The sequence below is a fragment of the Manacus candei genome, unplaced genomic scaffold (genome assembly GCF_025592945.1).
Source record: "Manacus candei isolate 608988 ecotype Guabito, Panama unplaced genomic scaffold, ASM2559294v1 h1tg000034l, whole genome shotgun sequence".
In the NCBI taxonomy this organism is placed as follows: Eukaryota; Metazoa; Chordata; class Aves; order Passeriformes; family Pipridae; genus Manacus; species Manacus candei.
The window spans coordinates 9,976,895-10,000,000 of NW_026138082.1; the positions used below are offsets into that span (position 1 = coordinate 9,976,895).

The following is a 23,106-nucleotide window of genomic DNA, read 5'->3' on the forward strand; positions in this document are numbered from 1 at the left end:
TTTTATTGTATAGTATCCTGCGTCATCACACAAAGGGTGAGTGGATGAGGCCCTTTTTGTAACAGGAATTCAAGAGTGACCAAACACATCTAACTCCTTTCCACCTCAAGACAGCTCCTTAAATATATACACCTAACTATTTTCTAATTAACTATAATTTGGAAGAGGAAATTCAAATAACTAACTAATGAAATAAATAAAAAAATGTGAAAAAGCTTTTAAAATGCTGCTTTGATGAAAGGCATGCAGACAGTACAGCTTTATGGGAACAGAATTGTTGAGAGGGAGTCCCACTGTAAGAAATTTAGTACTGTGGAAAACAAAACATGAACATAGGTTTTTGCACATTACCAATGGCATAAAGAATTGACAAGTAATATAACTTATCCTCATTATTATCAAAGGCTTAGAAGCACTGACAAGGATAAAAGCCTCATGAGATTAAATTCCATTCAAACAGAAAGCTTATGGATCAAGGAGCTTGCATACCCAAGTTCATCAGAAAAATATGCTAAAGTATATGACTGAGGAAGTAAGAGTGTAAAAAATAGTTGCTTAGCCTGCTCTACTAGAAATAAAGATGCACCACTGACAACTTCACCGTCGAAGTTTAAAATAGGTAGGTGTCAGTACCCGACCAAGTGCAACCAAAGAAAAGGATCTTACTGACTTCAGCTTAGACTTGAAGGGAAGTTTTTAAAAAAAAGTGAGAACATAATTGGAAGTATTTTCTCAGTTTGGTCAGATCTTTGGGAAAAGTCTCTCAGATGCTTATGGACGTCTGCCAAAGAAAAATCAAACTAATAAACAAACAATCCTCCCCCACACCAAACCAATTTTATTTAACTCCTGCTCCCTAAGCACAGACATTGAATCCATCCTTCTCTAACAGAACCCAGGGCTGTCTGCAGCATATAGAGTCACAATAAGGCAAGAGTTTAATCTGCATAGTCATGAAACTGTGAATTTTTTAAGAGTTTTTTTCTCGAGTGGCAGGCTTTCCTAATTTAGGGAAATGAGCTGAAGCCCACCGAACACCGAAGACCGCAGAAAAGCTCACACTGGCTTCCGTGGTTTGGATCAGCACATGCTGTTAAAAGCACATGCTTTTAACAGAGGCTCCTAATTCTTCTCCTTTGTTTCCAGCAAGGGCCAAATTTTCACCACAGTGACAATTATGTAAATCCCCAATTCATAGGCATTGCTGGTAAAAAAAGAACCTGGAACCTATTTCTGCCAAACTCTGTACCCTCTCTTCTCCATTACATTAAAGCCCAGTCTCCTTCATGGCTTGTTTCTTGATGTGATGGGAAGGCTGTCATCTGCTCCCTTCCATTGAAGGTATGCTGTTAGAATTGGCATTGAAATGTAATTTTTAGAAGCATCACTGAGTATCAGCAAATGAGGTTTCAACTAGCATCATTTCAGATTTCTGGTCCTGAAAGGTTTTGAGTATCATGTTTATCTGTGTATCCAAGTCCTTTGACGTAGATACTCTCCAAGATTCTAAATCAAGATATATTCCCTGATTTATTTATGAAATACATGCATTTTCTTCATTTGGGAATTGCTGATATATCCAGAAATTCTGAATTTTTATAGCTGTATCTCGGATAAAATAATGAATGAATTTGCCAAGGCATAATATAATTGACTGTGCTTGCCTTGCTAGGTAATGATATAACGCAGTGTGACTTGACCTTCTGGTCCAGAACACAATCCGTATGCATGCTCTAGCTGGTGGAAAATAAACTGCTTAGATTATTCAGTGCGAACCCAATGTGTTCAGAACAACGAAAGACACCATATAGCTTGCAAAGAAAAAGTGTGAATTCTAAAAGTTCACATAACAATAAAGCTGAGGCTGAGACTAAAATGTAAAAAAGAATACTCCTAAGCAAAAATACCCCCTGTATTTTTACAGAAGTTCCAACTCTGTACACCTGGAGAGCTGGCCCTGAATTTCCCAACACTGGTGTCCATGTATCCATGACAAAGAACAACTATTGCAGTCTCTGACAGGGGAAGGACAGTCCTGTTACTTGTGCTTAAGAAGAAGGAGAAATGAGAACAGATAGCTAGGAAAGTTTACAACATAAAAATTGTATAAAACATATCAATATGGTGAGAATTTAAAAAAAAGTATTGAAGATATGGAGTTGTATACTTATATGCTATGGCAGCGGTTGACATTCAGCCACCAAAGAGGCCAAACATTTCCCTATCCATTGGAATATTTGGAATCAATTATTGATTACAGAAGAACTAAAAAGACAGCTTTTATTTGGGCACTGCAGATTATTTTAAGAATGATGCATTACAATCTAGTCATCTGTCTCAAATTGATGTGTCATTACATTTTAAAACAATAACACCTTGAACAATTAACATCTTGAATTACAAGTATATCACCAGAGCTGTGTCCAGTTAACATGCTGTATTTCTAATTTCCATGGGCCCAGGAACTGTTCAATGTGCTATGAAGTTGTCTGCCTGTGGGATAAAACTAGAGATGCAGCTGTTTATAAACTCACTATCCTGCATGTAATGATATTGCAGGTCTCTGTATTATATAAAAATGAAATACTAATGAATCAAAACACTTCAAAGGCAATCTTCTTCTCAGTTTGGTTTCAGAGGCTCCAAAGCCCAGTTAAACTCATTTCCTGCATTTTCCATGGATTTTCATAGATTTACTGCTATAGGTGCAATAAACTTGTCTGGTGATAAAAGTAGCAGCACAAGGAAAAATCATAACTGTTTCTTGAAAGCCTCATAAAATTATATTCTGCAAGAGGCACTAAACAACTCAGTTGATCCTAGTTCAGCATAAAACCATTTGCTTCCCAGTGAAGTGGGGCTGTGCTCATTGGCCAGTGCAGTAATAACCAGAAGGAGCTGCATATCTGGAAGAGATGTACAGCTGGGCTAGGAATGAAACAGCTTTTTAAAAGCTAGAAAACAAGCAAGTGTACACAGTCCTAGGAGAGGAATTAATTTAGATCATTTAATGTTAACATATTAGACTTCATTATTGAGTGGAAGTTGCTCATTTCATAGTTCTGCTTCCTCAGATAAAAGGCTACCTGATAGTAAACCAGAAAGAAAAGGAGGAGGTCATCTAAATAAGGATAAAAACATGATAAATAAAAAAGAAACCAAATAATTAGATGGAGTTTTAAATCTAGATAATCTGTGAATATAGCCTCTCCCAATTTCTTCTGCAATATAAGTTGGAAGGGTATGAAAGGAGATACTGACAGCTCAGGTTTCAGGTAAAGGCCTTTCCACAAAGTCCTGACAAAGGTCTTATCCTTATCAACACTTCATCTGGGAAGAACAAAGGAGAGACACATGTGAGTTGTATGGCCTGCAGAATGAGTACAAATCACAAAAGAAATGCAGTGATGAAAAATGTAAATACAGGTTTATTTTCTATGAAGTAACTGGCTTCCTAGAGAAACAGAGACAAAAGCATTGCACCAGGTGCTGGAGGGACCAGGACCTTGAGCTGCAGGGACTGATTCAGGGAGGATGAAACCCAACCAGATGAGGCGCAGCAGACAAGGGCTTGCTCTGATTTGTGAACTAGGGGCTGAGAGACAATATGATTGCTCTCTGTTGATGCACCAGTGGACTAAAATGCTAGGGAGACAGGCATTCTTCATGTTAATGGATACTCTCAGCAGAAAGAATGGCCCAAAACCGGTCACAAGTAAATTTATGCTGGAAATAAGGTTTGTAACTGTTGGAAAAATGATGTTCTAAAACAGTCTCCCAAAGACAGCAGTGGAGATAAAAAAAAAATCTAAATAGGTTTAATTACGAGTCTGGTAAGAGTTTAGGAAGATGACATACATACATTCACCATAGGAGAATGAGATTTTCAGTTTTCTAATCAGATGAGTAAGGGGCAGAGGGCATCACCAGTTACTTTAGATGTGGAAGTCAACCAGTTTATCAGGACATATGTTGAGACGATGCTTTCAACCAGAAAACCTTCCCATTCTGAGTCTTCTCTTTAGCACTTTTTCAGTAGAGGTCTTAAAGGGAGACTGAGGTGACACTGTGATCGAGGGCTGACATGTACTTACTGTAGAAAGATAGGGGCCAATAAGGTTGAAAATTCTGCCTTCCTGACTCTGCAAATGTACCCAACAATTAGGTACAGGGAAAAACTGAAACCTTCTATGCACCGTTTGCCTTTCAAATGCCTGAACTTTAAGTCTCTGTTTGCAAAATTGCCTTTTTTGTTAGGTTCAAGCAATGCTGAGCACGAAGTTGTCCAATCTCTGCTGCCTTTTGAGTCTCTCCCTCTAACCAAGCTTGATTTTGTTAGTACACCACCACCACTGTTTTCAGAATTAAATTTGTCTGTCTTTTACTGTGTAATATAATAATTTTTCTTAGAAACAGTGGACTAACACGACTAAATGTATTTGTCTATGGGTATCAAATAATGCTATTCATGGGAGATAACAATTTTCAGCTTATACATAACACTTTGGGTTTGAAGCGTGAGGCAGAAAGACGAGAAACTAAATCATCATGAGACAGAGTTGCAAAGCAGCAGACAACCTCTACATTGTGTTTTCGGTCATTTTTTTGTTTCTATTTTTGCTTTTCTTCTCCCTGCAAAATTCTTGAAACTGTAAAACCAAAATAAAAGACAATAGTGAAAAACAATTTTGTGTTGGACTCTGAAGCTCTGAACTTTCACTGTCTCACTCAGATTCATTGAGTTACCATTAGTATCACAGAAGGTGATTTGAGTTTGTTAGATACTCAGAATTTTAAGGCTTTTGTTTACCTAACACTTCTCTGGGTCACAATTTTATCTATCAAGTAATCTCTCTCGTATGAATAAATGATGGTACAAAGCAATCCCTTCCAGCACCCCAATGTTATTTTCATGTGATGAGCACTGTGGGGGATACTTGTGAATAATGAAGTGCCATTCCTTGTAACTGAAGGTCAAATGGGTCCTGTACAATAGTGTATTTTGAATATTAGAGGACCTGAGAGGTCAAAGTTTAACTTCAACATAAATCTGCTGCACATTTTGCATTTACAATAACAGGCAAGTCATTGGTTTGGGTGACAAGAAAGGGGTAATTTATGAACAATTTAGTTATAAATTCAGAATCAGCATGAATGAAACAATCTTGTTCCCAGGCAAAAAAAAATAACTATGGGAATTTTGGAAGAGTCCTTCTCTTTGTGCTGCTACCTTAGGTCTGTTCACAGCAACTGATAAGTAAGATAAGTAAGAAGAAATTAATGACACAGTGGCTGATGAACAGGTACTCAAAACTTGTAACAAAAAGACCAAGTGAGCTCTCTTTGAAAACCGTAATCATAAAATAAAATTCGTTTTGGTGTGGGAAGACTGAAGTAGAAAAATCAACTGCACTTTTACTGCTTAGATCTAGCAAAGCTCGGAGTCTTCTTTTGTTTCCTTGTTTCGCATTGATGTTTCTTCATGCATACTGCTATTACCCAAATACACATCTCATTTCCACATACCTTGTAGTGGAAGAGGAATAATCCACAGAAGAGGCTGTACAGGTCAGCTGTGAGTAGGGAGAGATTGACGGCAGTAGCACTGGTTTTCTTTATGACCACTGGCATGAAGCTGTAGAGGCCAAACATACAGGCGCTAAAGCCAACATACAGCAAGCCTGCAGAAAAGAAACGAGAAGCAAAGTGATCTTTCACAGCCTGCAGAAATGACTCGTGTTTGGAGGAAGAAAGCTGTGTTTTTTAGAAAAGGAAGAATAATGCTTTTTCAAAGAAATATTCAAATTAATAAGATACACATGTACAGAGAGTGAAAATCATATCAGCAGAGGACATGAGGTCCTTTGTGGTCTCCGTAACAGCAGTGTTGTTTTAAATTAATGCCTTGCAGTAATAGTGACTACCTCAAGTCCAACATAAATTTGAACAAAATGATCCATTTAGACATATCAAATCTAGTCTCCTAAGGAGCTGAATGTCCCCAGCACTGAATTCAGCTGAGTTGGATGGAGCACCCAATATTTTTTGGGAATGAACCCAAAAACTGAATGCAAAATTATTTGCAGAGGAGTGAATGAGCAAATGGATGAGGGTTAGGGTTATTGTCAGAGGTCTTAGTCCTATTTTGCCACCAGAACTGACTCATCACTTCATCATTTTGCATCTCTGTTCCCCTACTGTTTTTTGTCTGCCTTCCTTAATAAAAATTTCCAGAGCTGAGACTCTTTCCTGCTACATTTTTACAGAGTGCCTCACACAAATTAGATTGTTAGACACTAATATAATAAAAATACATTACAGTAAAAATCTAAATTAATTAAAAAACCTAAATGACTTACTGGGAAAGAATTCATTGCTTCAGTTATTACTTGATAAATCCCAAGGCAAATTAATCAATATGAAGTTAAAAAAACAGCAAACACTTTATTCATCTGCTCTCATGCAAATGATACTTCTTAGACTGCTGTATGCTGCAGAATTCCCAGCTGATATGTGCACAAGCCTAAATTTAGACTCATGCCAGCTCTTCAGAAAATGTTGTTTTTTACTAAAAGTTGTGAAAATCTGATTGCCAAAGTCCTGAAAGGGGGAAAAAAAGCCCATATAATTTGTATCTGAATGTGGACCCACTTAGTTAAAAACTCTTTAAAAAAGCTATCAAAGGACAAAATTGACTCCCTGAGAAGCATCTAAATGGAAGTGTGCATTCAACTGAAACAAATACAGCAGTCATGAACTATCAGTGTCCATAGGTGCTATGGCATGATAATGAATTTGTGTTTGCATTCAGAATATGGACAATCATGGTAACAACATTACAAATAGGTAGCAAATTTCTAAGGTGTGTACTGTATAGCGGTAACAAACATAATTAAGTCAGCTGCTTTATGCAAAATCTGCAACTCTTCTGTAGTAGGCAAATGCATCAAATGGAGCATAGCTTTGGTCAATGGGAAATTGTTTGCATACAGGACCATTAAGTCAGCTTTTCTTCCAGGAACAAAAGCTATTCTGGACCTGAAGTCAGCATTGTCAAAGTACAGTCTGCAAATCACCAACTGGTCCACCAAGCCTCCAGTAGTCAGTCTGGATTTAATATGCATATTCAGGTGCTTTACTGGCTTATGCATGCAACGAACAGTATAATTTTATGGTACTGCCTTGATGTCCACATTATTTGACAGTCAACTACCTGTACTTCACAGGTTGCTTTTCCAAAGGGCATTTAAGTTCCAGTGGAAAATTGCTTACACTGTAGCTATTCTATCAGAGGTAAATATAAAGTGGCCTTTCATTTACAGCTTAAAAAATACATGTAATATCCACCAACTGGGTGGCATTTAGTGGCGACAAGGAGCAAACTGGAAATAAGATCATATAATTTTCAGATACTGCCTTTCAGAAGACCAATTTTCAAACTAAAAATATGTTTTAAGTCAAAGGTTTGAAGCTTCAGCCTCCTTAGGTACCCATGCAGTGCAAATGGGAGCCTTGGGAATGACTCTAGTATTGCAGTCCCAGGGCATTTGGAACTATGTCTAATCAGGCACTAAGTCACTGGCACCAATTGCCTGTAGCAGGCCCCGGAAGGAAGCAACCTGGCAAGTTAGGAGGTGCTTTTGTAATGATCTGCTTATCAGCCAGTCTGTGTTAAACCCTGAGAAGTTCATAATTTGGAACTGTCTTCTTTCGGGTGTGCTAGCATTGTTCTGAACTGAAGGCACATGTGGGTGGGATTCATTACACCTAACTGTGGACATATACTGAGGGCTGGTGGTCAGTGAAGAGACTGGGAAAATTTAGAGTGCAGATTGTTCAGCCTCTTTTAGACACCAACAGTATGACTCGTATCATGCCTGTTTATTGTTGCGGATGGTAAAGGGAGTCTATGTAACTAAATCCAAAGTTTACATCGCAGGTATCTAAAGTTGGTGGAAGGGATCCCATCTTATCTGTCTGTGTTCACCCTGACGGGTAAGGTCAACAGTTTTGCCTGGTTGGGTGTGAATTTCTCATAACTGTCTGAACTAGGCACTTGGGATGATAGGATCATAGGCTGATTCAGGACAGAAGGGAGCTCTGAGCTCTCTGGTTCAAACCCTGATCAAACCAGGCTCAGCTGTGAGATCAGACTGTATTTCTCAGGATTTTGCCCAGCCTGGGCTTGAAGACTCTGAGGATGAAGACTGCAGAGCCCCTCTGGGCAACCTGCTCTGCTGCCTGCCTGTCCTCAATGTGAAGAAGATTTTCTTTTTATCCAGTCTGAATTTCTCATTTCAGCTTCTGTCTGTTGTCTCTCATCCTCCTGCCATGCACTGCTGTGAAGACATTGGCTCAGTTCTTTTGATAACTTCCTTGTAGGTAAGTTCTCTTCCACAGGCCGAACAAGCCCCAGTCTCTCAGTATTTCTCCATTTCCCTTAAGACTAGGTATCTTCACACAGATGGGCAGGATCTGCCCCCAGGCACTATTCTAAAGTAGCCAAAGTACTACCAAGAGTAACATGCCTTAAGAACTTCTGGTTTAGTTCCTGAGCATGCTGGTTGAATGTTGCATGGTGTAATGATGTATGAGTATTGCCTTTGCATCTTTACTCCAAAAGCAACCATTTAATTGGTATGAAATGGAATCAGTTATGATTTTTCCTAGTGTCTTGGAATAAAGACCATTCAGAAATATTCAAACCCCCTGTAACAAAGGGTACTTCCTTAGAGATTCAAACTGGCTTTTATATAAAACTGATGTGAGTTTATTTGTTACTATTTCATCTATCACTACAAGATATGTCATGGTCTCATATGAAACCACTCAGTCAGAACAGTATAATCATTCTCCTTTAACTCAGGTTGTCAGCAAATATTAATACTTAAACCTTCAAGGATTCAAACAGAGTTTCACTGATTCATACTAGGTGTGAAGATGATGATATTCATCAGAGGAATTTCCAAAACGAAAACCAGGAGGACCACAGCCTGTTTTAAACATGATAGACATAACAGATTTGCTTTAGATCTTTATATTCAAAAATCATTTGCATCAGTTGAAAGGCAGCTCATCCATTCTTAAAAGCACAATTACGGTAGATGGCAACAGGCCACCTTGAGTTATTTATTAGGTTGCCTGCTGTGACTTTATCACCACCATTCAGAAGGCTGATGATTTAACTCTGCTGGACTGCAGATTTGAGTCTGTCGCAGTGGATAACTACTCAGGACAAGGCTGTGAACTCCCTGACACAGATTTTGTCAATCACTACTTGACAATCTTGTATCATTGCCAATGCACTGGAAAGTACACTGAGTGCAGGGGAAGTCAGGGAATAGCACAGAACTACACAGAACTGTCACTATTTAATCCATGTTCAACTACGCAGCATTTCCAATTATTACTGTAACAAAACAAGTACATACGTATGATGCTTTTGCTAAGATGATCTCAGCCTTTTGAAGCATAAGGACTCTTCAGATTTAGTGACTAACTTTCAATGACATTTTAATGGCATCACAGATGAAGTAAGACCTTATTTTAATAGCACATTTCACTGATATTGAGTTAGAACAGAACTCTCCTGGAAGTATATATGACATTTACATGGATAGTAGATAAATTCACTGTGACCACTGTTAATTCCATCAGTACCAGATTAATTATGTCCCTGAGCTCCTCATCATGAAATATAAACAAACACTGATGCAATTATGCTAATTATTTCAGATTAAAGAAGGCCAATACACTCAAAGTACACAATTGTGTGTGTTTCTCCATGGATACTTTAAATTGATTTGTCACTTAGTTTTACAGCTCAACCACCAAATTTCCACAACTTTTATGTGCAGTATTTTGTGAAAGATGCACTGTTTATATTATGGCTTATGGTGATGAGAGGAAATTGTTAACTAAGTTTGAAGAAAACAACTGTGTTCGTAACTTGTATCCCCTCTTTTCAGGGGATACACATAACCAGTTTCTTTTGCACTCTTCTGAATTGTCATTTTGAAGTTCAGTCTGAAACTAGGTAATAAGCTATTGTCAGTGGATTGCCAAAGCTTGAACCTCCTGCTATCAGTCAGCCCTATAGTACTAGTATTCTTTTATTTCTTCTATTGTTCATAAATAGTGAAAGAGTGATTACAGGGACTCTCCTAAATATTGATTTGCTTTTAAAGCAAATAATTCATTGGACTAATTAGAAGGGAGTCTTAGATAATAAACTCAGCCTCCAAATGGAAATGAAAAAACACAATCCACTGCTTAGCAGAACATCATAACAGCTTCATTGGGCACGATACTCTCTAAATTTGTCTAAAGGACACATCTGCTATATTCCACTAAGACTATTTGGAAAGCAATTAACCATTGCCATACAGAAATGCTCCCCTTGGAAATGAGTTTATGAGGTTATAATATGCACTGTGAGTACATTTTAGGGTTTTTTTGTTGGGTTCCATTTTCTTTCTTTGGCATTCACTGAAAAGGTTTGGCTCTCACTGACTACCTCATTTATTTGTCCCAGTGTTGCATTGAATCTTAGAACTGGAACCCATTATTGTTTTACTTCATGACTGTCTGAATAATTATCTTACAGCATTCATATGCTTAACCAAATGGTGCAAGGAAGGCATAATACAGCAATGGGAGACAGATCATTCAAGAATGGTCATGAGGCACGTGGTTCAACCTTTGGCAGTAACTGGTGGAGAAGTCACAAACATTGGCTCCTCTGAAACTTCATGCCCACCTCCCAAAACACTGGTTGGCTCCATGCCTCCTTCAGTAACTACCTTCAATAAGATAAAGTGTTTTCTTACCTATTTGCCAATCCCAGGGAACTTTCAACAGCTCTTTGTGCTCCATGATTGCACTAGAAGAGAAGAGAAGGTAAAATTTGATGGAAGAAGAACAAAAGTTAAATTACTTCCACTCATTCAATTCAAATGCTGGACAAAACATAAATAACCTTATAACAAAAAAATCTCTGTAGGAACCAAATGCAATCAGACTTTGCTAATCCACTCTGGCATCATCCTTGTGCGTGTGTATTTGAAAGATCTTCAGGGCAGTAATCAGATGTGATAGCATACAATTTCCACTGGTTTATTTGCAGCTCTATATATACGTGCTCTATATGCCCATCCCCACAAATGCTCAATCCTCTTGTACTCTTCTGACTTAATATTCTGAAAGCTTTTGAACTTTAATGATTAATTATGTACCTATCTGAGTTATTCACACCTCAGAGCAGCTCTGCAGTGTAAAATAAATAGATACCACAGGCTGGCTTTGGAAAGCATACCGTAATTTGTTATACCCTGAGAGAAATCAAATAGTCACAGCAAATAAAGTCAGGAAACAAAGCAAAGGATGGGCAAACCTGCAAAAGTCCACTTTCAATATCTTGTAAATCTTGCATTGTACATAAAAATCAAAATCCCATATCCATAAAATTCTAATGTGGCAACAAGTCAGCTCTTCCCAATCCAGGCAAACAGACCCTTGGAGATATCTCACAAGCTAGGTCTTCACTCAGGTAACCATTTTCTATGATCTGTGATTTCCAGATAAATCCTGCTGTGCAGGACTCTGCTGGTCTGGGTACTATTTTAAGCAAGTATAAAACATAGAATTACACAGACTGACAAACAAAGTACTTAGTACAAAAGGTGGCATATGGAAGACCAAGCCTAATAGTAAAACTGCAGGAACTCAGCACCTTCCAGATTAATCTAGTCTAGAGAGTTGCATCCTGGAAATTCTAATTTGCTTGCTGCTGATGTGTGGCAAATCTAATACTGTGTACAGAATAAAAAGACTATTTTGTCTGCAAAATAACTAAATTATAAGTGTCTTTGCGTGCATAAGACATATGTCCCTTTTATCAGCAATTCCTGAAGAATACAATGAGAACAAACTGCAATGTCTCTTGGTCTGGCAAACAAACTGATATATCTTAAACATAGGAACATTGCTTCCATATTATTGCTTATTCAATACAAAAGAAGTATAAAACAATATGTTATGGCTTGTGAGTCACTGTGATCTGTGAAACAAAGAGGGGTAAGAGCAACTTTGCCAGAAGTGGCCATTTAGTGATGCCAGAGGCACTGAAGAATTGGAATAACAATGATTTTTGAAAGGTTGTGGTGACTGAAGGAGGTCCCTGATGACTGAAAAGAGACAAATGCAAAATCCAGTTTAAAACAGAGCAAAAACTATAGTCTGGCCAGCCTTATGTTAACCTTTGGGAAGACTACGGAGCAAATCTTCCCAGAAACCATTCACAGAAAATGAAGAAGACACCACTGAAAACAGCCAGCACAGACTTCTCAAAAGCAAATCATACCTGACCAAAATGACCACCTTCTATGATGAGATGACTGGATCAGTAAATAAAGGAGAGGGAATGGATGAGAGGATGTGGTGTAACCTACTGTGAAGTTAGCAAAGCTTCCACATAATTTCCCTAAAGATCCCCAGAGATTGAAGAGGTATGGACTGGATGGGCAGAATACCCACAATGTAGTCTGAAGAAAAGGGCCAAATGAAAACTCATGAAGTTCAAGAAAAGAAAGGTGAATTCCTGTACCTGGGGTGGAATGACAATATGCAACAGGACAGGCTGGGAGCTGACTGGATGGAAAGTTGCTTTTCAGAAATAAACCTTAGAGTCCTGTGGCCATCAACATGAAGGTAAGTCAGCAATGTGTCCCTGGAGCAGAGTAGGCCAACAGCCTCCTCAGCTGTGTTAGTAGAAGTATGGTCAGAAAGTTGAAGGATGTGATTTTCAAGACAGCAACTAGAGTACTGTATCCCGTTTTGGGCTGTCCAGAACAAGACAGATGTTAACAAATTGAAGGGAGTACAGTGGAACTCCAATACAATGGTAGGCAGCTTGAGCACACGGTGTAAGAGGAGATGCTGAAACAGCATGGTTTCTTTAGTATGAGGAAGAAAAGGCTAAGCTGGGGGAAAGGAGGACGGGACAATAAATTTTCCATCTTAACTACTTAATGGGTAGCTACAAAAAGGTAGTCATACTTGGAGGTGCACAACAGAAGGATAAATGACAATGGACACAAATTACAATGTGGAAATCTCTGAATAAATATCAGAGGAAAAAAATTAGTCAAAACTGGAACAGGTTACTCAGCATGACTGGCACTGCCATTCTTGGAGACATTAAGAAATCAACTGTATAAGTTTCTAAGAAACTTGGCATAACTTTGAAGTTAGCTTCGAGTAGGAGCTTGAACCAGATGACCTTCAGGGGTCCATTATAAAGTAGGTTATGATTATGTGATTCCACTGGACAGCCTTATCTCCATTTGCTGGGTAGTTGTGATATCCCCAAATCCTATCAACTAATCTCTTCTTTTGATACATAATTCCTCTCTTCTTAATCACATTCAACATACTGAACTTCTCTTTCTAACATGCCTGGGTAATTAGCCAACTCTTTAATTCACTCTTTGTCCAGATACCTTAGTCCTTCATTTGTTGCAAAACAGGCATTATATATGTTTATATTATGTTACAGTGTAATATTAAGCAGTTTTGCAAAACTGTTCTAGAAAACAAGAGCCTACTTCCTTAAAGTCCTCTTGGTGACATAGCCCTGTAGTACAGCTGAAGTATGAACTAGCATGAGTCACCTACACTTATGAAGATATTTGTAAATACACACAGAATAAAAGGCAGGTACCACAGCTTTTGCTCCTATATTATCTTGAGATAAATGCATGTCAATAAAAGGGACATTCACTTGTGGGTAGGGTTTTGTCTTTCCTATATTCACCACAATCCCATATACTTTCTGACACCTTCTCCTCTTCAGAATTGTACTATTCCCTGTAAAACCTACAAACATGAGATTTACATCTCCAGGGGTATTAGCACATGTTTCCCATCCTCAATCCACTTTCTGGATGCCAACCAAACTTTGACCATGCTGTATGTAGCATGCTGGGAAATGGCCCAATTCCCGAGATACTCCTTTTCCAGACTAATTCAGTTTATAGGATCTAAAGGTCTTGCACTACTGGCCACTGAAGTGGCCAGTAGTGTTTCACAGAAAGAATCTGCAATTTTAACATGAGAAGCTGTCTTCTCTTTGAAATAACTGGCATATTTAGTTAGATTAAACCTGTGTGAACACATAACTGTGTGATTTCCACTATTCATTACAGGTAAAGGTAAGAAAAAGGTACACATATAAGCCAAGTGTGGTTGCGTCTCCAGAAAGTGCCACAAAAGCACTAGCAGCAAAAAGCTGCAGAGGCCAGTGGTGAGAACTCTTGGGCCAAAGGTTGAATAGAAAAAAAACCTTAGGGCTTTCAGCAACAAAATGATTTTTAATTTTTTCTTTCCAGTTGTGTTTTCTGTATACAAAGATGCCTTGTTCCAGCACCAACTTCTCCCCAGCAAAACAGCTCACAGACCCTGAATTGTGACTAACTGCTTGGGTCAAGAGGGAGTAATGGCACTATGATTAAATTCAGGAATATGAGACATGTACATGACAGTTTACACATACAGAGCAAGACAAGGGCACTGCTTTGATGCCCTCAGAATCAGTTAGTATCTACTTATCACAAACACACAAAAGAATGCTTTAGCCGAAGGAGCTGAACACATTTATGTGCTCTTACATGCTATATTTTTAAAAAGAGAACTGGTCGTATGGCAGCTAGTTATAAAATAATTTTAAGACACTTGTTCAGATCCCACATAAATATATTAAGCTTTCTAGCTAATGAAATGGAAGTAATTAGGTGGGAATTGATGGGTCATTTTTTTCAATCTGCCTCTGTTCTTAGAAGCTGAGTAGCTCAGAAGTGTAGGGAAACAATTTGTTTTGGACTAATAATCAAAAGTCATCTGTGTGACAAGCACCAGTGACACACCTGCTTAAAATGCAGCAATCTTGGTTACTTTTACATGAGTCACAGTACTGCAACACTGGAAGCCACCTCCAAGTATTAAACTTGTAGGTGAGATGCTCATTAGGTGCATGTGGATACAGACAGGACTCAGCAGATCTATGCAACAATCACCTGAGTACTAAATATTTTGAAGTGAAGAAGCCAATTTCTTAAAGGCTTTTTCGTTATTTCTTCCATATCATAGTGTAGTTACACAGAATGAGCCAACAACTAAAATACCTTCTGACTGGATATGTTCTCAATCTGTTTAGAAATCTAAGTGACTTTTAAAATACAAAGTAGAACTAGAGGAAGTTGTAGATTTTGTTATTTTGTTATTGATGAGATCAACACATGAAGTATCTGCTTGTCTTCCAGCAACAAGATGGTAGGATGTGTCTTCTCCCTCCCCACGTGACTTCTAAAGGACACCAGTCCCTTAACTAGAGTACTTAGGTGCAAATTCGTGTTATTATTCAAATCCATTGATTTGAAATATGAAAACCAATGCAAATTCCAGAATTAGGGAACACCTACTCCGCACAGGAAACGGCTACCTTTGAAGAAGTGGTTAGAGTATCTCAGTGGAGGCCACAGCTGCACTTATTTGAATGACCTTGGAGCTCAAACCTGCTCACTTACAGCTGAATTCCACTGAAGAAGGAGCCAAAGAGTCCGATCATACCCAGGAATTCCACTCGACTCAGATTTCGGACAATATACTCCTCACAGACGTTGGAGATGCCGTATAGTGTTGCTCCGCCCAGTACTAAGAGATCCCCTATCAGTTTATTTTCACCTAGGGATAAACAGGAAAAATCAGAATGTCTTAAAACAACCATATCCTGACTAGAACCATTGCAAGCTCTTCCCTACAGATTTCAATCCTCAGTCACTAAGTAGCCCACATCTGGGTTAATAAACTGAATGCAAATATTCTGTCATTTTAACAGTTTTCATAGAATACACCAGCAAATCTAGCAGAGGCAAAGGGAGAGTATATTCCTTGACGCAGAAAAAAGAATCAAAAATATCCTGAAAAATTTGCTAAAAATATAGATACCAGGTGGCACTCTTCAGAGACTATTCCTTTTTACTTTATTATAATTTCTTTATTTTTTCAGATAGAATGTGACTCAGCTCTATAGAGCAGTTTACATCTCATCTTGAAATCTAACCAGATCAAAACATGTCCAGCACTTAGATGTGAGGCCAAGTGAAAAATTCTGTGTACCTGTGAAATGAGTGAAGAAATCATTACAACCCCAATATTGACCTCATTCTCACATGAAGCTGTTTGACATGAAAGAGGGGAGGAAGGATGGGGTGTAGACAGGGTGATGAAAATGAGAGATTTTTAAAAGAGGTTCAATTAACATAGTAGTACCTAATGCATGCAATGAACACCAAGATGTATTTTCAGGACCTCCAGGTTTATAGAGCTACTAAAATATTTTTTTATCAAAGACTGTTTGAAATCTTTTTAAGTCTTGGAAGCTTTTATTATTGAGTGTTGGAGAGAGCTGCAGGGAGATTTGATCAAGATCAAGTTCCAGCTTGAAAACTGAGGCCCTAGCTTTGCAAACTGATGCATGCCATTCCCTCTGCACATATGGCTTGTTAAATGATTTCTACAAGAGCTACAGATTCACAAAACTGTCAGATATTGCTGCTGAACCATATTCTGAAAGCCTGGACATAGTGGAATTTTCTTTGAAAAGGTTCAGCAGAAACGCTGCAGTACTAAACTAACTATTTTTCTTAAAGAAAACTTGATTTCTTTTAAAATACCTTGATTTATTTTTTATAATCCTGCCTTTTTAAGTTTTATTATTGTTGATTTGTAAAATACACAGAGCAGTAAATAAAACTGGAAGCTAATAATTTGATAGGTTAGAAATTATCTTTTCAATTTTTTTTTAAGAAGTTCTTTTAAGCCTCCTGTTTTCAGTCCTAACTACAGAGCTGAAATTTCTATTGAAATTTATGACAATAAAAATGTGCATATGAGGAGAGACCAAGGGTTCATTAATCCAGTATCCTACCTCCAACAATGTCTATAAGCACCAGAAAAGTAAAAGTTATTTAGGAACAAAGAAGAATGGAGTAAAGTTTAAAATATTCCCAGTAATACTCTCTTAGTCTCTAACATTTTTCAGCTCAGATGTGGCTTCTGTGTATTTAGCAAACATTACTAAATTTCTCTTTCACATACTCATTCAGTCTCTTACTTAATTTCTGTTTTGCATGTTCCTTGACTGACAGCATGCTTAGAATTGACCATTTATCTTTTAAAGATTTGGTTGGCTTTTTTTTTTTTCTTTTTAACCTTCTTTTGCAATTAGTCACAGAAGATGTTCTCAATTTAAACCAAGCATCAGCACTTTATAAAACCTCTTCATACCTGATGCGCTTCATATTTCACATGGCTCCAATGATTCCTCACTGAGCTCACTCATTTGGTATTTGTTCCAGCTACCCACTGACACTTCAGGGAAGTATTGCTGAAAAAGCTTTCAACCTTAGAGCTTGGTTGTGGTGAACTGCTGGCACAAAAATATCATCCTTTTGCATCTGTGAAACAGAGGCAGCTAAGAGGTTGAGCATTTTCAGATGGATGGGACGGCCTCAAGCATCACATTGTGATGGCTCTCCCCAAAGTTTACTCATGCTGAGAGTGAGCCTCAACCTTCAGGGCTTTCCCAGAAGAGGGAGCCAAGATCTGTTCAGAGCACTAGTCTCTGGCACTGGAACCTCCTCTGGTATACTCAGCAGCACAGAGGGGCTGAGGAGAGCTTAAATAAACAGGGAAGCACAGAGGGACTTTTATCAGCCAGTTCTCAGTAGATCAGGCATTTTCTGAGATGCATTAGACCATGAAACTTAATAGATCTCGAGGGATTCTTCTTTTATTTGTGTAAAGTCCATATATTTTTGGCCTACTATTAAGAAGTACTTCACGTTTTTAATGGTGGTGCTGGATACCTCAAAACTACATTAGTCATCCTATAAGTTTATAACTGTAGGAAATATTAAGAATTACTCTGTATTGACCCTCTCCATACTGCTGAAGACTTCATATACTTTTATCATATTCTGTCTGTTTCTTGCTTTTTCTGAGAGATGGAAAGTCCTGGTCTGCCTATAGTCTCTCCATCCTGAAGCCATTTTATGCCCTTGAATGGCTTTCTCACCTTTCTCCATTGCTTATAGAGGCTTATTTTCTTTTTATTTCTTTTTGAAATGCAGTGACTAGAGTAGTACTCAAGAGGTAGTGCATCAAAACTTTACATACTGGCATAAAAATGTTGTAAATTATAATATTGCTTTCTTTCTTAGCAATTACTATTCTCCTGGTTGTCAAATGCCTTTTCTTTGCTTTCTTGAGAGGCCAAGACTTTGGAAATTTCCCCCAAGACTGAAATATCATTATAGACATATTTTCATGGAGGTAAACTCCTCATGCATCTACTGGTTTCATTACGAAGGAAATATGTTGTATTTGACCAAATTAATGGTGTAAGTCATTCTTCAGAAGAAACACAAGGAATAGCCTGATAAAACAAGCTTTGCATTAATCATTGTAGCATATTTAATGTTCTCTGGAAGAAGAAGTCATATAGTTGAGAGGACTTAATGTTTTGGGAACCAGTTATAGCACTATGGTGTAACACACACAATTTAAATATTAACTGTGTTCTGACATAATTTTTTTCACACTCTCACTAGGTCTCTTTGTCACATGTTTACCTTAACCCTCGTCATTAGGAGGTGTTTCTCTTTGTTTTTGTTTGTAATTACTGATGATTATAATATCTAAAACCAGTCTTAATGTGTCCCATTTTAGACTGAACATACACTCATACACATATTAATAGGGCTGATGTGACTGTTTTTCAGAGATTGTGGTAAGCCAAAGCTGTGAAGTGCTTTGAAAAACCTGGAGGAAACACTTGGACCTCTGTGGCTTAGACCTCTTGTGTACTACAGGAGCACAAGCACCAAGGTAACCCACGAGTTTTAGTTCAGAAAAGTGTTAATTTATTGTGTACTTGGCACATAAGGTATGTGATAGTACTAAGTATGTGATAGTAATTGCTTTTCCAATTGAGTAATGCGCAAAACATCAGCCAGGATACATTAAAAAGAGGTAAACTACCATATATTTATTGAAAATTGAGATCATGTGTGCACATTATGCCTAATTCCTGCAGATATTTTGGAAAATACCTGTTAATCTCTCAGTAATGCATTTTAAATTCTTGTTCCCTTACTGTAAGAGTTGGTAGACTAAATTGCCTTATGCAGTAGGTGCCTAGCAGAGCCTTATGGCTTTTCTAATACAGTAAGTAGTGTGGTCAACAAGGGCACACAGGTGTCAATAGATCTTGTTCTCTACAATATAGAGAAGTTTACTGAGGACTACTAAAGCATCATTGCTTTTGGTTTCTCCCTTTCTTTAGTTTGCCCAGTCCTAGGAAATATCCTATAAATGGTGCAGAACTCACTAATGAAGAGTTTCAATAATTTTCTTCTTTTCCACCACTGTTTCTTTTTATTTGTATAATTTTAATGTGTAGTTTTACCCTTTCAGAGAAATTAAACCAGACAATCTATTTTACTCTGTTAAAAATAACATCATTAATAGCATCATTTTGCCATGAAAAAAAAAAGCTGCAGGGTCTCTGTGCAGCAATAAGCATGGACACAGTCTTCCATGTGTAGTCCAAATGAAAAGGCAATAATGCATGTTAGCAGATTTTTCTGGACAAATTTATCTAACAGCTATACCCAAGCTTTAATAATGAATTACGGCAAATAACATCTAATTATTGCAGCTGGATGGCAAAGTGTCAGTGTTCTTCAATCTGTTCCTTGTCTGCTGAGGTCCATTGCCCCACATGCTCCTACTGGATCCACAACTCATCCACTCTAACATGTTACTCTCTAGATTACTGGGACACAAGATGTTTCTTCTGGAATCCAGGGTTGAAATCTCAAACCCTCTGAAATCAGTCATTCCCAATACAGCTTTGGCTGGCCAACTAAATAGTACATTCTTGCCTTTTTAGCTGGGACAGGACTACTTCTGGATGACACCAATGAATTAAAGGTCTTCACTGAGAGTAAAGTGCAGGGATAAAAGGGGGCAGGGAGATGCAGTGAGTGTTGTCATACACTTTGTTGTTCTATTTAGTAGCATCCTGGCAAATGCAGTTCTTACAGCTCTTGCATTTGTATTCAGAAAGCTGAGTCAAGAATTTTAAATCCCTGTGTATTATGCTCAGCTCACAATTCAGTGCTTTTAATTAAGAATGAAAACTGTGCCTAATTGACAATCTTTGAAAAGAATTTCCAGCCTTCCCACATCATTTGGGTTGGCACTAGAGAAATCAATGTGACAGGGGAAGTTGATCGATGAAATCTAACTCTGTCTAGTCTGCATTATAGCTACACACACATTATTCATTTGATGCCACACATAAAAAAAGAACATTTTACACACAAGAAAGTTCTTTTCAACAAAGATTCAGGCAAATCCTAAACTTTACTCTGAGACTGTGTGCAAAACGCAATTGCTAGTATATAAGTTCAGTGTCTTTTAGTACCTACCCAGTGACCCCACCTCTACAGGAAAAAGCAAGTAAAGTTGAGGAGAAGTAAGAGCACGCAGTGGATGTGAGAGATGCTTATGACTCAGAGATGTAGCCAATTTGGAAAGGAAGCAACTGAGGTTTGCAGTTAAACAACTAAGCCAAAAAAGAATGAAACTACAAATATTTAGCTTGTCCCCCCAGTTTGCCCAGAGGGTGACCGGTGTTGCAGGGTCCATAAAGTCTGTTTGCAGCAGTGCTGACTTGTAAGTGTTGACTCATTTTTGCTCTCTTTCCCTTCTGACAGAGGCAACTTCGAATGATGCAGTGCTTTGGATACGTGAAGGCACAGGGTTTCTTGACAAATTTCCTCTCTTTTTGACCCCAGTCTGACACATTTTGGTCAATGGTTTCTCTGGGCAGAAATTGGCCACACAACCCATACATCTTTACTTACCTGCTCCTTGCTGTCTCCCAACAAGGACATCTGCTCCTGCCATGCAGCCCATGCCCAGAATGCAGACCACAATCCCAATGAAATGTACTGCCTTGTATCGTACCAGTAAGAAGAACCAGGAGAGAAGTATCACCACTGGGATGACAAAGCAGTCTAGAAGCTGTCATGAAAGAGAGAAAAAAATCAACAAATCAATCTGCAAATCCTTTGCCCTAAAATAATAGGATAGATTTCAGCAGAGGGAAGTGAGGGATGCAGTGTTATTTAGTTTGTAATTGCACTTTCTACAAACAGAAAGCGTATTGAAGTGGTTATGTCATTCATCAGACAGAGGATAAGACAGTTCACAACTATTCCAGAAACTCGGGAAAGCTGTTGCTCTATGATAAGGCTCAAAAGCACTTTGGTTCAGATGCATATTTCAAATCCATGGGAAGAAAACCTGGGCTAAAAAAGAGCCACAGCACTCCATCTGGTCCTCACCTCTGGTGATTAACAGACAAAGACTGAGGGCAGTTTTCCTGCAGTCTAGACATATGTTTTACTTCAGTCACTTCAGTCCAAATAGTAGGAATGTTCATAACACACAGGTTGACCAGATTTATTAAATCTGGCCATATAAATCAGGGGTTTTCTGCATGCAGCATGCTTATGAAAAATCTGCCCCCTGTAGGGACTGTTAATTCTGTGAAAATAGAGTTCCATATGCCTCTGAAGAGAAAAAACCAAACCAAAACCCAAAAACCACTCTCTGCAGTGCAAGAAACTCAATCTTCTTGCCAACAGACCCTTGGAATGAGCTTTCTCAAAGAAATGTAGTGAAACATCATCTTTAATTTGTGGTTAGTTGTTTTTTTTCCCGAGACATCCAGCACTAAACCCAGAGAACCTGTGACAAAAAAAGAAATGCGCCGAATGTTTGTAAGGGGACCTTGAGATTTTCAAATTAAAATATATTTTAGAAACTACCAGTATGTCACCTGGAAACAAAAATCCCAGGTAAGAAACACCCAAAGAAGCTTGACTTCCTAAAAGGATACAGCTAATTAAGAGTTGCGAATCTGTGGACTAATAATGGGATTTAACAAATTGTGCAGGATACACTACTGTTCAATGCCAATTGAAATAGCATGGACCAGAGCTATATGATTGCATATGCTTCCTAGTGAAAATTTCTGGAACAACCAAAGGACTAGACTGTTTCCATAACTCTGGAAAATTGCTTCAGATGTTGTTACCTTGATTTTAGGTAATGCAATTTGATTTTTCTTTCCTTTGGGCCTACTACATGTTACTTGCTTTCTCAGTATGATTTACCACTAATCACACTGTTATCAAATAAAGATCACATCCCTTTAAACTTCTTTGCCCATCCATGTGTTATTTGAAGAGAGAAACATTTTTGTATGATTTCAAGAATTTTATTGCTTAGAAAACTATTTTTTACATGTGAGATACCTATGTAATAAATATTGAATCTGTGGGATCAGCAAAAATATAAAAGTCAGTTTTTGGACTAAGGATAATTTCCCTGAAAATTCATTTGAAAAACAAGTGTGCACAGTGGAAACCCATCCATTTCAAAGACTTTCCAGACAGTGAGAAGTAAAGCCTTCAGAAGATAACCAGTTCAGCAGTGGGACCATGCTGCTCTTGGGAGGCTCAAGCAGTCCCAAAGAGCTGCAGAACAGAAGAGGGAAATTACAAATGGGAATGCTCCATGCTGAAAGCAGGTTCTGCATTTAAAGTGAGAGCTAACCATCTAAAAGTCATGGTTAGGCCTCTTTACAGTGAAAACTTTCTCCAGCAGTCCTAAAAATGCCATCCTCCACAAACCAAGCACAAAAAGCAACAAGGTCTGAAAGAACTGTGACAAGCTCCTTCGGCTGCATAGGGCGCCTGCTCTGCCCCTGCAGAGCCTGTAGCACAACACAGCGTGTACCCCAGCTCACACTGGGTAACCAGGCTTCACAAAGACATGCATATGCAACATATCACATAGACAGGAACAACTTCAGAAGTCGTGCAGCTGAGAGAAGCCAGCTCCTGGGCTAGGGAGGGCTGGTGGCAGGAGTACCAGGCACACGCACTAAATCCTGGCACACGGTGTGGGCAG

The 23,106-nt window shown here is 38.4% G+C and overlaps 1 protein-coding gene across 1 annotated transcript in view; it reads right to left on the reverse strand.

The window, feature by feature from the left end:
- Positions 1-23,106, reverse strand: part of SLC35F1 (solute carrier family 35 member F1) — a 233,073-nt gene that overhangs the window by 16,069 nt on the left and 193,898 nt on the right. Inside the window, exons 4-7 of the mRNA XM_051792241.1 lie at positions 20,991-21,150; positions 15,582-15,738; positions 10,830-10,882; positions 5,527-5,681 (exon numbers count right to left, since the gene is read on the reverse strand). Coding sequence (XP_051648201.1) covers positions 5,527-5,681; positions 10,830-10,882; positions 15,582-15,738; positions 20,991-21,150 — 525 coding nt within the window. The remainder of the gene's footprint in view (positions 1-5,526; positions 5,682-10,829; positions 10,883-15,581; positions 15,739-20,990; positions 21,151-23,106) is intronic.